At 43.0% G+C, this 16,326-nt stretch overlaps 1 protein-coding gene across 1 annotated transcript in view; it reads right to left on the bottom strand.

The window, feature by feature from the left end:
* Window positions 1-16,326, bottom strand: part of prdm5 (PR domain containing 5) — a 151,932-nt gene that overhangs the window by 90,423 nt on the left and 45,183 nt on the right. The window contains exons 8-11 of the mRNA XM_060936812.1: window positions 14,762-14,841; window positions 3,599-3,683; window positions 3,328-3,485; window positions 990-1,083 (exon numbers count right to left, since the gene is read on the bottom strand). Coding sequence (XP_060792795.1) covers window positions 990-1,083; window positions 3,328-3,485; window positions 3,599-3,683; window positions 14,762-14,841 — 417 coding nt within the window. The remainder of the gene's footprint in view (window positions 1-989; window positions 1,084-3,327; window positions 3,486-3,598; window positions 3,684-14,761; window positions 14,842-16,326) is intronic.

Genomic DNA, 16,326 nt, shown 5'->3' with positions numbered 1-16,326 from the left:
ATACAATGACTTGTTTATGTACACAATTCACAGCTATGCAACAGCTGTACAGATGTATTTGGTGATACAGTAAGTGAGCTAAATTTTAACAGTGCAAACAATGCCACAAAAAGAAAAGATTCATGCCGTTGTCATGATTCGTTGTCATGCCGACCGAGGCTGTTGTGTTTCCCGCTTGTGGTCTCGTCACTCGTCACTTCCGGAAGGGGCAGTGCTGACGTAAGTAGCTCGACTACGTAGCTCGATAGGGTTTACATGCACTAAGTAGCTCGGCTACAATCGCATAATCTAGGTCGTGTAGCTCGATTACGAGAAATCAAGTTCGGTTCGATTTCAGCCGAGCTAAGGTGTTTCCATGGCATTTAGAACTTCGATTTCAGTCGAGCAACGGCAGAAATTCGATTTTCTCTATGTGCATGTAAACGCACTGACTGAGCCTTTGGTACGTACTCTTTTATACCAATCGTGTTACCAATTAACCTGCTTATTGTGGAATCTTCCAAAATGGTGTGACTTGAATATCCTGTAAACCTTTCAGTTTTATTTTGCCTCTGTCCCGCCTTTTTTTTGGCTGTGTTGCACTGCATCAAATTTTAACTTCATTTATATTTACAAAATACAATTAAGTTGGTCAGTAAAACGATCGAAACTCTTTTCTTTGTACTTTTGTCAGTTAAATAAAGGTTCACGTGAATTAACAAAATCACAGATTTTTGTTTTTACTGCATTTTGGAAAATATCCCAACTTTTCTGGAAATGGGGTTAGTAGTTCCTGAAGCAGGTCAGGAGTTTCTCGAAAGGTTCCTGCAGTTTAAACACGCCCTATATTGAATCTGTGGTGAGCACTGTGTGTGATATTACCACTTGTCTGATCCATTAGCACTCAAGTGAGTGTTGGGTTACATCAGCACTGCTCAGTATTAGCACGTGATCTGTGTTTAGTGATGGTGTCTAGTGCTTATATTAATAATATCAAACGTGTAGCTTACTGTTGTGGATGAGAAGATGGCGCTGGAGGGAGAATGGTGTCCGGAACAGAGCTTTACACTCCTCACACTGAAATGGCCTCTCCTCTGAGTGCGTCTGAAGAGAGAGAGAGAGAGAGAGAGAGAGAGAGAGGGAGAGAGAGAGAGAATGAAAAAAAACCCACTACTAATACTACAGTAATAAAGATGTACTATAAAAATGATTTCAAGTGCTTGGACCCCTAATAAAAAAAAAAAATAATAATAATAATAATAATAATAATAATAATAATAATAATTGCACTGCTAATAGATTAACAGACATATTTCTCATTATCTCTTTCTCTCTCTCTCTGAACTCTGAGCCATGTGCGGTTTTGGGGTTGACACTATCCACAGGAGTAAAGGTTGAAGGTCAGTAGGGCTCAGCAGGGGTCAGGGCTTGGCTGCAGCTTTGGCATGGGCTCCACAGTGGCTGATTGGACTGATGATCTCCATTAAGATAAGAGGCTTACGGCTCCTTATTTCACCAACAATCTGTCTGTCTGGTTGTACTGCCGCCATCTTACTTCCTCTCTCGCCTTCCATTTGTTTCACCATCTTTTCCTCAGCCTGCCTCTCAGTGCTATTCAGGGCTGAGTTATGCATATGTAATGAGGATTTCATACCAGAACTTCACACATAACTACAGATTCAGGACTTGCACAAGAATTATGCGTTTGTGGGGTGGAGTTTGCCTAAAACAAACGTGAGTGTCTCAGGCACATGCAATTCTGATCTTGGATTTAAGCCCATGTTTCTTGACTGATATCGGCTACAGCGAGGAGCAGCATTAAATCCAGTGTAGGTGGGTTGCTCCAGGCTTCTTGGTGTTCTGTCTCAAACAACCTTGATGAGGTTTTTATCAGAAATGTAGTATATCTCAGACATATTTTTGAAAATAACGTTTTTCAGTCAATTTTTTTTTTTTTACTTTTTTTCGAGCAACATGCTAACTCGACAAATGTCTACAAGATAAGCTTCAGCTATCCATCCATCCATTCTTCCATTACCCATACCCGCTTATCCTGTGCGGGCAAGTTGGAGCCTATCCCAGCTGACTACGGGCGAAAGGCGGGGTACACCCTGGACAAGTCGCCAGGTCATCACAGGGCTGACACATAGACACAGACAACCATTCACACTCACATTCACACCTACGCTCAATTTAGAGTCACCAGTTAACCTAACCTGCATGTCTTTGGACTGTGGGGGAAACTGGAGCACCCGGAGGAAACCCACGCGGACATGGGAAGAACATGCAAACTCCACACAGAAAGGCCATCGCCGGCCACGGGGCTCAAACCCGGATCTTCTTGCTGTGAGGCGACAGCGCTGACCACTACACCACCGTGCCGCCAAGCTTCAGATAATAATGTATTATTTATATGGAATCTAATGACTAAACCCAATCAGCTCAACTAACTGCCCTTAGGTGATTATGTAATAATGGTGACAGGCTCAAGCTTAGTGATTCATTCATTCATTCATTCATCATCCTTACTAAGCACTTTATCCTGGACAAGGTCATGGTGGAGACGGAGATTATAATAATAATAATAATACATCTGTTTTGTATAGCGCTTTTCATGGTACTCAAAGACGCTTTACAGGAAGTTCAAACATACACACACATACACACACACACACACACACACACACACACACACACACAGATACAGACAACAGATAAATAGTAGACAAAGAAAAAAATATATAATAAATAAATAAATAAATAAATAAATAAAAGTAAAATGTCCACCAAGTAGGGGTCAGGATGTAATTCCCGCAGTGTAGCAGCCACAGTCCCACCAAAAGGCGCACGAAAACAAGTCCCACATCTCCAGCACCGCCGCCGTGACGCCGTCAGCAACATCGCTCAAACACCACGCCATGGATCCACAAAGCGAGCAGAGAAGCTCTGCCACGCAGAGCGCTGGTGTGTCCCAAACCACCTGCACAGCAGCCGCGACACCACCGAGCAACATCGCTCGGAACATCACGCCAAGCGTTAAAGCACAGAGCACTGGACAACCATGAAGTAAAATGAGCAACGAGCTCACTGCAGTCCACAGCTGGGAGCGCAGGCATCGCCCACGGCGAACCAAGGCCTGGAGGGAACCGACGCCCAAAACTAGGTCCGGAGCTACACCACAACCGGCGGACAAAACACTCAAACAAACATCAAACTACACAAACACACAGAAAAAAAAATAGAAAAATAAATAAATAAATAAAAAAACTCTGGGTGCGAGGAGGGAATACACCCTGGACGGTCACCCTGGACACCCACCCACACACACACACACACACACACACACACCTTTTTGTGGTTCTTGTAGACGTTGCGGTGAGCAAACTCCTTCCAGCACAGCTTGCACTTGTATGGTTTGTCCTCACTGTGGATGATTTTATGAGCCGTCACCTGGTCCAAGCGCTTGAAGCTGCGGTTGCAGATCTCACAGGTGTAGGGTCGCTTCTCTGGTGGCCAAACACACACACACACACACACACACACACACACACACACACACTTGTAAATGGTTTCCCATTTCCCAGGGGAGTCTTTCCTCTCCTTTTTTGCTTGAACATACCTGAATGTGTGATCATATGGCGCTTTAGCTGATTGGTTGAGATGAACTTCTTGTCACATGCCGGACAGTCGAATATCTCATGGATCTGAAGGTGGAACGCAAATCAAGGACGTAATTTATTCGCTCACGTATGCGCTAATCTCATCCACATGATGGATATTTTGAATATACAATGTTTTATTTTCTCTCTACAACTTTTCAAACTGCGACACTAGCCAATCAGTTCAATTCAATTACATTTCATTTATGCAGCAATATTGTCACAAAGCAGCTTTACAAATATCCAAGCATACAGTAGATATAAGTTTAGATTTATCCCTAACACGCAAGCCAGAGGTGACCCTGGCAAGAAAAAAAACCTCCTTGAAACACCATGAGGAAGAACTAGATTTAAAAGAGAACCCGTCTTTTTCTCGGTGACACTGAACAGATAAAATTTACCAGCTGGGAGGTCCGTATCGTGAAATACCGTGACCTCGGCCTTGAAAATACTGACCTCGGCCCAGAGGCCTCGGTCAGTATTTTCAAGGCCGAGGTCACGGTATTTCACGATACGGACCAACCTTAAGCTGGTAAATAATTTTTTTTTTTCTTTACCAAATTCTAACAGAAAATGAGAGCACCTGAAAGGGAAACCATATTTAGAACAAACCTGCTACAAGCTCGTCAAAAACCTGTTTGACAAGCTACGTCAGCTCGGAATTTTCCAAAAATAAAACTCGCTTTCGCTGTGAACACTGTTGTTATCGCTATCCATGCTGTAAAATTAATGCTATTATACTGAGAAATGCGAAAATAAATGTTGACAAAAAATTGCTACTATGTTTGTTGTTGTTGTGAACGAGCGAGTTGCCAAAGGTCCGTAACCGGGGTCCGGATAGTAGGATTCCGGACCGCTCGCGAGCCAATCAGAGCGCACGATTTGATGGAAACCAGGCTGCAAAAAAAATAAAAATCATTACTCTCCTGCAGCTGTATATTACAGAGTCATGCAGTGCTAAGTGTGCTGTAAACACCTACAGTATGAGAATCAGGGCCATTTTTTTATTTCAGTCAAGAAACCATGTGCATCTGTGCGCTCATGTATGTGGAAGAGGGCAGATAGCGCCTTCTTCTGAGTGTGTTATGGATCAGTTTTTAAAAATGTTGAGGTAGGCTTCAAGTGTCTCAAGGCCTCTGTATGCTCTTGCGACAAGGCTTTCGCAGATAGCTTTTCGCAGACAGTTGTAATTTATCGTTGAGCGGGGAGTAATAGGCGTGCGCGATGTTATTCACCGCCGCAACGCAAGGGGGCGCGAAGTCGCGAAATCGCTAGGAGTAGTTGGTGGGTGTGGTTAGTGGAGTGTTTATCCTCTGGTTACTTATAATGACTAGAACTGGAGTCGTATAGATGTCCGTACTTCCTCACTTCCTCGACCAACTGCTCTTCATGCTGCTCTATCTTCGCTCGTGTTTTTAAAAATGGCGGTCGTGAAAACAAACCAAACCGGGAAAGAAGGGAAGCGGAAGTGCGTGTACAGCGGATGTAGAGTGGACCAATCAGAGCCGTCTTGTCTGCGACGCTGTCTGCGAGGCTTCTGCGGTGGTCACAATTTTTGGGAGGTGCACGCAGAGCGTCTGCGAAGGTGGGGGGGCTACGCAGACACCATCTGCGACGCCGTCTGCGAGGACTGGGTTGTCAGCATAAATTGGCCTTCAGAGGAAACACGTGCTTGCCCCACCCTCCCCCGTTAGCAGCTGTCATGTCATAGCGAAGAGTCGGTTACTGGGTGGGAATTGGGAAAACCAAATTGTGGAGAAAGCAGAAAGAAAACAGTTCTTATTGTGCAGACTGGGACATACAATATACATACTCCAAACAACTGCGGTGCTAAAAGTGTCCAAAACATCTTAAGCACACAATATTCCAGCACCTAAGGGCTTGACAAAACAATTTCACACTGCCAAAATACACATCGGTGCTGGAGTCTAAACCGACTTGGTAATTCCTGCAGAGTGTAAGAGGCATTTTAATTGCAGGCTTGGTTGTTTTTGAGCTCCCCTCGGGTAACATTTAGTAGCACACCACCTTGACAATGTCCTCAGATCAACTCTCTGAGGAGGACACGGAGGTGTTTTAAAAGCGTCTCCGAGCCACACGCAGCCGTTTTTCCACAGCCGGAAAAATAATTAAACTTTGGGGTTCAAACACCTACCCTGCCCGATACAATAACACCCGATAAAGTCTGCAACATGTCTCCGCTGAAGGATTTCGACAGGCCTTCCGATGAAAGGACCACACAAATTCATGCGGCGGATAAATATGATGGTGATATATGAAAGTGACATTTTCTAAGTTCAAGATAAACAGATGCTTTAACTGGACAATGAGATTATTGATGGCTTTGAGAGTCAGTCCAAGTGCCTTCAGACTCAAAAAATCCATTCAGAGAACAATAATATTTGGAGAACGATGATGTGTTTCAGCTCGCTAAGCCTTGGCACATTTAGAGGTTGAATCAAATAAAGCCTTTTGTCTTTTTTTTTTGGAAAAGTGAGTATTAGGGTCTGTAACTCAAACAATAAAACCAAAATTTCATAACACTCTCCCATCTGTCCTTTTCTTCAGCGAGGAATTTGCGCGCACAAAATGCACAATGCTATAACAGCCTCTGACAAGAAGTGTGTCAAAACCTCATCAGCTTTCACGTCACTACGGGAAGATAACGGTGAAGTGGGCTTACAAATGATTTCATTTCCATGCTAGAACGCTGAGGCACTGAACACCCATATCTTTTTTGTGAAGAAACAAAAGCGGGTTTAAGTAGCAATGATAAAACAATGCCTTTGTATTAAGTTCTGAAAATAAATGGCTTCATGTGGATGGAGTTAAACATTGTTTAACATTCTGATTGAGCTTGCTGAAACGTCTGCGCTTTTCTAATCTCCTCGCACTAAACCCATCGGAGGAGTACAAAGGCGTGTGTCTGAGCCCCACTCAAGTTTAACCCACATTCGTGTCCATAATTAGTACAAAGTTAGAACAAAACAGAGGCTGTTAAAGCTGCAAAGACTGAAATAAGGATTTGTGGACACATGCACAGTAAATCTTTTTGAGACCACAGAGTTACAACGTGATGTAAATTTAGGAGCTTTTGATTAAATTCCAATAAGACAGCCAGACGATTCTTAAAAGGAACCGTTGTTTAAGTTAAATGTAATTAATATGTAATTAGGAAAACGTTTACAGTTTTATTTATCTCATCTCATTATCTGTAGCCGCTTTATCCTGTTCTACAGGGTCGCAGGCAAGCTGGAGCCTATCCCAGCTGACTACGGGCGAAAGGCGGGGTACACCCTGGACAAGTCGCCAGGTCATCGCAGGGCTGACACATAGACACAGACAACCATTCACACTCACATTCACACCTACGATCAATTTAGAGTCACCAGTTAACCTAACCTGCAGGTCTTTGGACTGTGAGGGAAACCGGAGCACCCGGAGGAAACCCACGCGGACACGGGGAGAACATGCAAACTCCACACAGAAAGGCCTTCGCCGGCCACGGGGCTCGAACCCGGACCTTCTTGCTGTGAGGCGACAGCGCTAAGAACTACACCACCGTGCCGCCCAGTTTTATTTATTTATTTGCACATGATAAAAGAGATTTACAAGAAAACATAAATGGAACAAAAACAGAAAACGTGGTGGGGAAGAAAAAAAGCACAATGGCTTGTTCTAAGTCTTCCCCCATTTAAGTTAACAAGTAATTAATACAAATTTAACAAATTAGAGAGTAACTACATTAACAATAGTAAATAATAACAAATAATAACAAAGATAATAATAATATAATAATTGGTAACAAAATTATACATTAAACTAACAGGTATCATAACTGAAATAAATATAAACAATGTCAATTGCAGATAACAAAATATAAGTTAATGAGTGAAAATAAGAAACGAATAAAATGTAACTTAGGATCTATACATAAAGAAAAAAAGTATAATTGATTGATTTCGAATGGTGAATAAATATTGTACTAATAACAGAAGCCTGGTGCATGGTGTAGTGCAGACCTGGGCATTTTACGGCCCGCGGGCCGCATCCGGCCCTTTGGTTCATTCTGACCGGCCCGCGTAAGGTTAATTAGAAATTACAAAATAAACGTATTTTCTAATTTTACCTCATGCATGGACTGAATGTGCATTGCTTTTATTTTGAAGTTGTGCTCAACAAAAACACAACGCGCGCGACATGAACATGACATGAAATCCCACGAAACCTAATCCCGCGATAACTACTTCCGTAATTTGTCCAGACCAACCACAAACTTGTACGCCATCCTTCAAACGGTCCAGCCAATCACATAGTGTGACGTCGCCAGCAGGCGCCGGAGCCCGAGCTGATCTGTAGATCTGATACCTACACCGAATTGACGTTGTTGCGAGCAGGTCACATGAGGTGATTAAACTACAAATGTGGGCATCATTATTATAATATGATGTATCTTGTTTGATATTTGGAGTAGAAAGACAATATTGTGATGTCTTTATTGTGTTTTGGGGTGAATGTGACTGAAAAAAAAGGTACAAACGTTCACATTTTGTTAACCATTGTTTTGGGAAATTTGATTGAATAAATTAAATTTTTTTGTAAGGCAACCTCGTTTTTTCCATACTCTTACCAGTCTTAGCAGCTTGTAAAAACAATGTTATTTACTGCTTTATATAAAGAAATACAATTAATATTCTGCAAAATTTAGTTCAGCCTTTTGGTCCGGCCCGCCACAAAATTTTCTGTTTCTCATGTGGCCCCCCATGGAAAAAATAATTGCCCACCCCTGGTGTAGTGTAATATTTTACAATTTGATCCAAGACTGAACTATATTTAAAGATAAAGGTCAAGTGTGGCTGGGGAATGAAAATAGGTGGTTTTTGAGATTATGTTTAAAACTAATCATGGATGTAAAACTTTTAAGGTGGAGGGGGAGTTTATTCCATTCAATTGCACATTTGTATTGAACACTCTTTTGACCTAGGGATGTTCGCACTAGGGGGATATGTACTGTAGTTGGTCGCTTTGTCGAGTTTGGTAAGCATGAAATTGGGAATTAAGATTTAAAAAACTATCAAACGTGTCTGGTAGAGAATTTCTAAGAAATTTGTCTTAAAACAAACTGTGAAGGCAAGGATGTAGTGCAGGTAGCGCTCTAAATCCTGGCTCATACTTGATTCTATTCTGATTGTTTACATCCTGATAATAATTATTGAGGTTCTCTTTCCGGAAGGAGTCTCCAGTGTCAGCGCTTGGTAACTGAGGTAACGTTTATGTTTTCCATCATGGGAAAGTCTTCAGGACAGGTTACTTTGCTTGTTGCAGTTTGTCAGATAACAAGTAGAATTTTTTTTTTTTTTAACTTCAAGAGTGAAAGAAAAAAAGAGGTTGGTGAAATTACGGCTGTTTATAGCTGCTATAATGTAAGTGATAACAGGAACTAACTTGTTTTGCAAGCATTCCACAATAATAAATGTAACTTTGAATGAATAAAAAATAACCTCTTGTTCTTTAATAAATAAAAATGTGCAACTGTTGTCAAATTGCTGTGGTATAAGGGGAATAAACACTTCATGATGGGCTGTTATTGAAAAATACACCGGAGGGTGATAGGGTAAAGGGTGTCGATTATTTTCCTACAACAGTCATCTCCTCATTCATACATTTTTTAACTATCGATTTGATTGCAAATGTGTTTCGCAAAATGCACCCACTTTTACTTTGATTTTGACTGAAGGATACAATGTGAAAAAAACTATTTTGTTGATGAATAACAGTGATAATCACAAATTTGTTTAAAAAAATGTGGGGAAAAATCTCATTTACTCTACTATAATGCAGCCAACATTTACATAAAAATAATGCATTTTTATTCTAATTATATTATATTCACAGCTTCGTTATACAATCTCATCTCTCATCTCATCTCATTATCTCTAGCCGCTTTATCCTGTTCTACAGGGTCGCAGGCAAGCTGGAGCCTATCCCAGCTGACTACGGGCGAAAGGCGGGGTACACCCTGGACAAGTCGCCAGGTCATCACAGGGCTGACACATAGACACAGACAACCATTCACACTCACATTCACACCTACGGTCAATTTAGAGTCACCAGTTAACCTAACCTGCATGTCTTTGGACTGTGGGGGAAACCGGAGCACCCGGAGGAAACCCACGCGGACACGGGGAGAACATGCAAACTCCGCACAGAAAGGCCCTCGCCGGCCACGGGGCTCGAACCCGGACCTTCTTGCTGTGAGGCGACAGCGCTAACCACTACACCACCGTGCCGCCCCGTTATACAATCTTCTCATCTCATCTCATTATCTGTAGCCGCTTTATCCTTCTACAGGGTCGCAGGCAAGCTGGAGCCTATCCCAGTGGACTACGGGCGAAAGGCGGGGTACACCCTGGACAAGTCGCCAGGTCATCACAGGGCTGACACATAGACACAGACAACCATTCACACTCACATTCACACCTACGCTCAATTTAGAGTCACCAGTTAACCTAACCTGCATATCTTTGGACTGTGGGGGAAACCGGAGCACCCGGAGGAAACCCACGCGGACACGGGGAGAACATGCAAACTCCACACAGAAAGGCCCTCGCCGGCCACGGGGCTCGAACCCGGACCTTCTTGCTGTGAGGCGACAGCGCTAACCACTACACCACCGTGCCGCCCCGTTATACAATCTTATTTTAATATTTACTAATGTATATATACATATGTTATTTACCAGCTGGGAGGTACATATCGTGAAATACCGTGACCGAGGTCTTGAAAGTACTGAGCGAGGCCCTCTGGGCTGAGGTCAGTATTCAAGGCCGAGGTCACGGCATTTCACCATACGGACCGACCTTAAGCTGGTAAATAATACATTTTTTTCTTTACCAAATTCTAACAGAAAACGAGAGCGCCCGAAAGGGAAAACCGAGCCAAGCTGCCACTTTGAATCTTCATTCACGACTGTAATGCAAATTGCTTCCTCCTCGGTATACAAGTGCACTTCCATGGCAGGAAAAAAAACTACATTTTGCCACCTATGTAGTCCCCTATTTATACAAATAGGAGTCATTCAGGATTCAGCCATGTTTTTGCTCGGCGTTAGCAAGTTAAAGGTTTTTAGCTTTCTCCTGAAATGTTTTCTTTTATTTCTTCTTCCTCAGGGTAGTAAAACTCGTTTTCGCTGTGAACACTGCCGTTATCGATATCCATGCTGTAAAATTAATGCTATTCTCCTGAGAAATGCTGGCAAAAATTTATAAGATTTTTGATAATCTTATAAATAAAAAAAGAAAAATGTTGACAAAAAATGCTACTATGTTTGTTGTTGTTGTGAACGAGCGAGTCGCCAGAGGTCCGTAACCGGGGTCTGTATCGTAGGATACGGACCCGCTCGCCAACCAATCAGAGTGCAGGATTTGATGGAAACTGGATCGTGAAAAAAATAATTACTAATAAGTAAATCTATAACAGTGGACAGTCATGACACATTTCTTGGGCTGTATTTTGATGATTTTGTCATCACAGTAATTAACATAACACTCATTAACGTGAAGGCGTCTTTCCTTTTCAAAAAGCCACGTTTCTGACAGTACAGAAGTTTTCCGAGTGACAGCGACACTAATATCGGCTGAGTTACGTCCATGTTGTCCACAGCAGAGTGACGAAGATTAGAGAGCATTAATTCTCCCCTGGGTCCTAAAGCTCCAGACAGGACCTGATTATTTAGGGTGAGCTATGGAAGAAGAGAGTCGAAGACTAACAGCTCGGCCACAATCACATCTGTTTCAGCGCGGCGAGCATGTGGCAAAGTCATTCAGCGGTTGGTGGAATCGGGATGGCTGTAAAGGGGAGCGAATCTGTCCTGAGAAGCATAGGGGCGTTTATAGACAGACTTTGTGGTAGGGGTTGTTGGGGCAGAAGACGGGATATGAATAAATGAGTAAAGATTGTATTTCATTACAGCAGTTGCTAGCGAACTGAATTTTTGATGGCTGATATTAATCTTTCAATGAGCCAAATATACGTAAATATGGACATGCCCATCATCTTGAATTAAAGGAAAAATCCACCCTGAATGTTAATTTTTATAATTAACCTGTGAGCTGCAATGTTCGTTGAAGATTTATTGTGTTGTGAAATTCTGAGTTGACTTTTTTCAGCCTGTTTTGACTTTGACAGCTTTTAGTGATTCCCTACATTACCCTTAAAGGAACAGTCCACCGTATTTCCATAATGAAATATGCTCTTATCTGAATTGAGACGGGCTGCTCCGTACCTATCCGAGCTTTGCGCGACCTCCCAGTCAGTCAGACGCAGTCAGACGCGCTGTCACTCCTGTTAGCAATGTAGCTAGGCTCAGCATGGCCAACGGTATTTTTGGGGGCTGTAGTTAGATGCGACCAAACTCTTCCGCGTTTTTCCTGTTTACATAGGTTTATATGACCAGTGATATGAAACAAGTTCAGTTACACAAATTGAAACGTAGCGATTTTCTATGCTCTGGAAAGTCCGCACTATAATGACAGGCGTACTAACACCTTCTGCGCGCTTCGGCAGCGCATTGATACGGAGCTGAGATATCAATGCGCTGCCGAAGCGCGCAGAAGGTGTTAGTACGCCTGTCATTATAGTGCGGACTTTCCATAGCATAGAAAATCGCTACGTTTCAATTTGTGTAACTGAACTTGTTTCATATCACTGGTCATATAAACCTATGTAAACAGGAAAAACGCGGAAGAGTTTGGTCGCATCTAACTACAGCCCCAAAAAATACCATTGGCCATATTGAGCCTAGCTACATTGCTAACAGGAGTGACAGCGCGTCTGACTGCGTCTGACTGACTGGGAAGTCGCGCAAAGCTCGGATAGGTACGGAGCAGCTCGTCTCAATTCAGATAAGAGCATATTTCATTATGGAAATACGGTGGACTGTTCCTTTAATGCCGTTCAACTACCTCCTGCTAGTGGTGCCAGTTGAGATTTAGTCCTCGCTTCATCTCTACCTAAACCGAGCGATGCAGTGCGGCTTTAGTCCTTTAGTTTGTCCAACTCATCTGGACACTCTGCTCAAACAGATCAGGAATAACAAAAATATAGCACCAGGCTAAACAGTGATAGTAAATACAATAACATCCAGCAAGCTGATTAGCTAGTTAAGTGTGTTAACGCTTTCATCACTGCAGACTGCTATTCCGATCTCATGTCGATTGGTTGAGAAGTCGGATTCCCCGGGATTTCCTATTATGTAATTTAGATAAGCACAATGTCATTTTATGTTAATTAGGGCTACGCATTTTTCTTTTGGTAAATATTAGTGGATGTAGTGGTTAGCACTGTCGCCTCATAGCAAGAAGGTTCTGGGTTTGAGCCCAGTCACCGACGGGGGCCTTTCTGTGCGGAGTTTGCATGTTTTCCCCGTGTCCGCGTGGGTTTCCTCCGGGTGCTCCGGTTTCCCCCACAGTCCAAAGACATGCAGGTTAGGTTAACTGGTGACTCTAAATTGACCGTAGGTGTGAGTGTGAATGGTTGTCTGTGTCTATGTGTCAGCCCTGTGATGACCTGGCGACTTGTCCAGGGTGTACCCCGCCTTTCGCCCGTAGTCAGCTGGGATAGGCTCCGGCTTGCCCACGATCCTGTACAGGATAAGCAGGTACAGATAATGGATGGATGGATGGATGGATGGATGGATGGATAAAATGTGAATATACCTGTGTTTGGTTTGTCATAAGTGTTCATATTCTTGAAGCAGAATTCCTCTAGTACCAAATATGTCACTGTGGCACACACTCTAGTTCACTATATTTTCTTTTAAAATTGTGTACTGGTTTATACTGAATTTATTACAAAGTTATTGAGTGTTAATGATATTTCTTACATAAAAGTTATAGAGGGCGGCACGGTGGTGTAGTGGTTAGCGCTGTCGCCTCACAGCAAGAATATTCTGGGTTCGAGCCCCGTGGCCGGCGAGGGCCTTTCTGTGCGGAGTTTGCATGTTCTCCCCGTGTCCGCGTGGGTTTCCTCCGGGTGCTCCGGTTTCCCCCACAGTCCAAAGACATGCAGGTTAGGTTAACTGGTGACTCTAAATTGAGCGTAGGTGTGAATGTGAGTGTGAATGGTTGTCTGTGTCTATGTGTCAGCCCTGTGATGACCTGGCGACTTGTCCAGGGTGTACCCCGCCTTTCGCCCGTAGTCAGCTGGGATAGGCTCCAGCTTGCCTGCGACCCTGTAGAACAGGATAAAGCGGCTACAGATAATGAGATGAGAAAAGTTATATAGTGTATACAGCAGTCTGTATATGAAGCTACGCATTACATTACATTAATGGCATTTAGCAGACACTCTTATCCAGAGCACTAGGTGCCTTGCTCAAGGGCACTTCAGCTATTCCTGCTGGTCCAGGGAATCAAACTGGCGACCTTTTGGTCCCAAAGCTACTGCGCTATCCATTAGGCTATGGCTTCCAGCAGTGAAAGGGTTAATACAAACTAAGAAAGTGACGATTAAAAAAATTAGCCTGAGATACTTAATCTATTAAGATCCTGCGTTCTATTTTAAATCTAATTCTCGTCAGCTTCTAGAAATTTGTCAGACTCCAGATTCGATCTAAACTGCATTGTGTTTGGTATTAGGCTGGAGTTTTCCGTGGCTTTTCACTGGGAGGAATCCTGACGCCAGGGCTAACGGTTGATACTCTGCTCTCTCCGACTCTTAGATTTCATGAGAGCCTTAGGGACGAGTCGGTGAAACAGAAGATGACCTTTTCTCCTGCGCTCACACTGGCATAAAAACGTTCAAGCGTCAACATAAACCTCGCCTCCTACAGAGAGGATGGGAGACGGCCGATGTGAAAGTCTGGGAGAAATGCTGCGAGGGATGAATATATTTGGAAAGCTGGAACATGAGCCATTGAGACTCATGAGGCTGACAAAGAAAAAGAAGAACGGGAGACTCGCAGAAAAAAAAAACGAGAGATAGATGGATGGATGGAGTGAGGATTAAGACGGATGAAGAGCCGGGCAGAGAGATGAGCGCAGGAAGTGGAGAGAAGTGATAGAGGGAACAGAAGAAGAGATGAAGAGAGAGACGGGCGAGGAGGGGGAGGAGACGTGGCTGACCTTGCGGTGCTCCTGCAGGTTGACTGAAGACGAGCATTTTCGATTGCAGATGGTGCATATGAGCTTCCTGCGAGTGCTGCCTGCAAAGAAAATGCATACATACACACGTGTACGCACACACACACACACACACACAAAATGAATCAGCGGCAAGGTGAAAGAATGATTCTTCAAGACAGACGGTAGCACGGCCAGCTGGAATGATGTTATAATAACAAAAAAGGTGGCCTAATTAATCAAATGAGGCCAGCTCGGTCAACTGAAAGACAGAGAACGTTGAGCAAAGGTCAAAGGTTGATCAGCAGCTGTTTTTTTCTTGAACTAAAGAGTAGGCATCTACAGTAACAATAGTTTTGCTTATTTTGACTTCTACCTGCTTTTAAAGTGGATCCAGGATCCAAACACATACAGTACGTGTGTGTGTGTGTGTGTGTGTGTGTGTGTGTGGTCCTTGCTAGATCCAAAGATACTCACTGACAGTAGTCCAACTAAGAGATTTGTTTAAATTGGTTCCGCAGTTTGTTTAGATTTTAGAAAAATGTTCAAAATCGCGATATCAGGTAACGTGTTGTTTCAAGCCAGTGCTAGGAATGGCTCGGTTTCTCCATTTAAACAGATATATGAGAAGAAGGATAGAAATCCAACTTGGGGGGGAAAAAAAGAAACAGAGTGAGGGATTGACAAGGCTGGATCAGGATAAAGAGGCATCTCATTTCTCAAAGATACTTGTTTTCCCATTAAAGACGCTGTACATTCATTTTAAAATTGAAGACACAGTATTTTTATGTCAGCAGAGAAATAAATTATTCTGAAGCAGTGCTGTAGAGAGTGTGTGTGTGTGTGTGTGTGTGTGTGTGTGTGTGTGTGTGTGTGTGGTTCTTATCCTGCTCAAGTCACCTTGGAAATCGTAAAATGTTTCCTCGGTTCAGAACTGAGGTTAGCCAAAAAAAATATTGGCATCAATTTATTAAATGCAAAATACTGAATTAAAAGTTTACATCTCATATATGTGTTATCACTGATTTCATGACCTTGTCTCGTGAGCACATGTGACTGTCCGCACCAGATATATATGACAATCCAGGTAGTTACCTGGAATGCTTTTCAGTTAATAGGTGTGCCTCGTCAAAAGTTAATTAGTGGACGAGTTTCTTGCCTTCTTAATGCATTTGAGCTCAAACAGTAAATAGAAATAGTAAATAATAGTGCTGTCAAAAATGTCGCGTTATTAACGCGTTAACTTGACTCAATTTTAACGGCGATCATTTTTTTATCGCGAGATTAACGCTCTGTGACATGATGTAGGTTTTTCATAAGCTTTTGAAACTGCCAGGAGCTTGGAACAGAGACTTTGCTTAGAAACCCAGCAGCTAGACTGTAATGCCGCACCCCGCACAGCCAGAGTCCTCTGCCCTCCTCCCCCAAAGAACCAGCGCGGGCAGGGCGCGCTAGTAGAGATGGGATTTATGGCTCTTTGATGGGATCCGCATCTTTGTGATCCGTTCTTTGAAAAGAGCCGTTCAAAAGACTGGCTCATTTGGCTCTTTTTAAATATTTATTCAGTT

This window comes from Neoarius graeffei, chromosome 13, assembly GCF_027579695.1.
Source record: "Neoarius graeffei isolate fNeoGra1 chromosome 13, fNeoGra1.pri, whole genome shotgun sequence".
Taxonomy (NCBI): Eukaryota; Metazoa; Chordata; class Actinopteri; order Siluriformes; family Ariidae; genus Neoarius; species Neoarius graeffei.
This window is presented reverse-complemented; position numbering and strand designations above follow the sequence as displayed.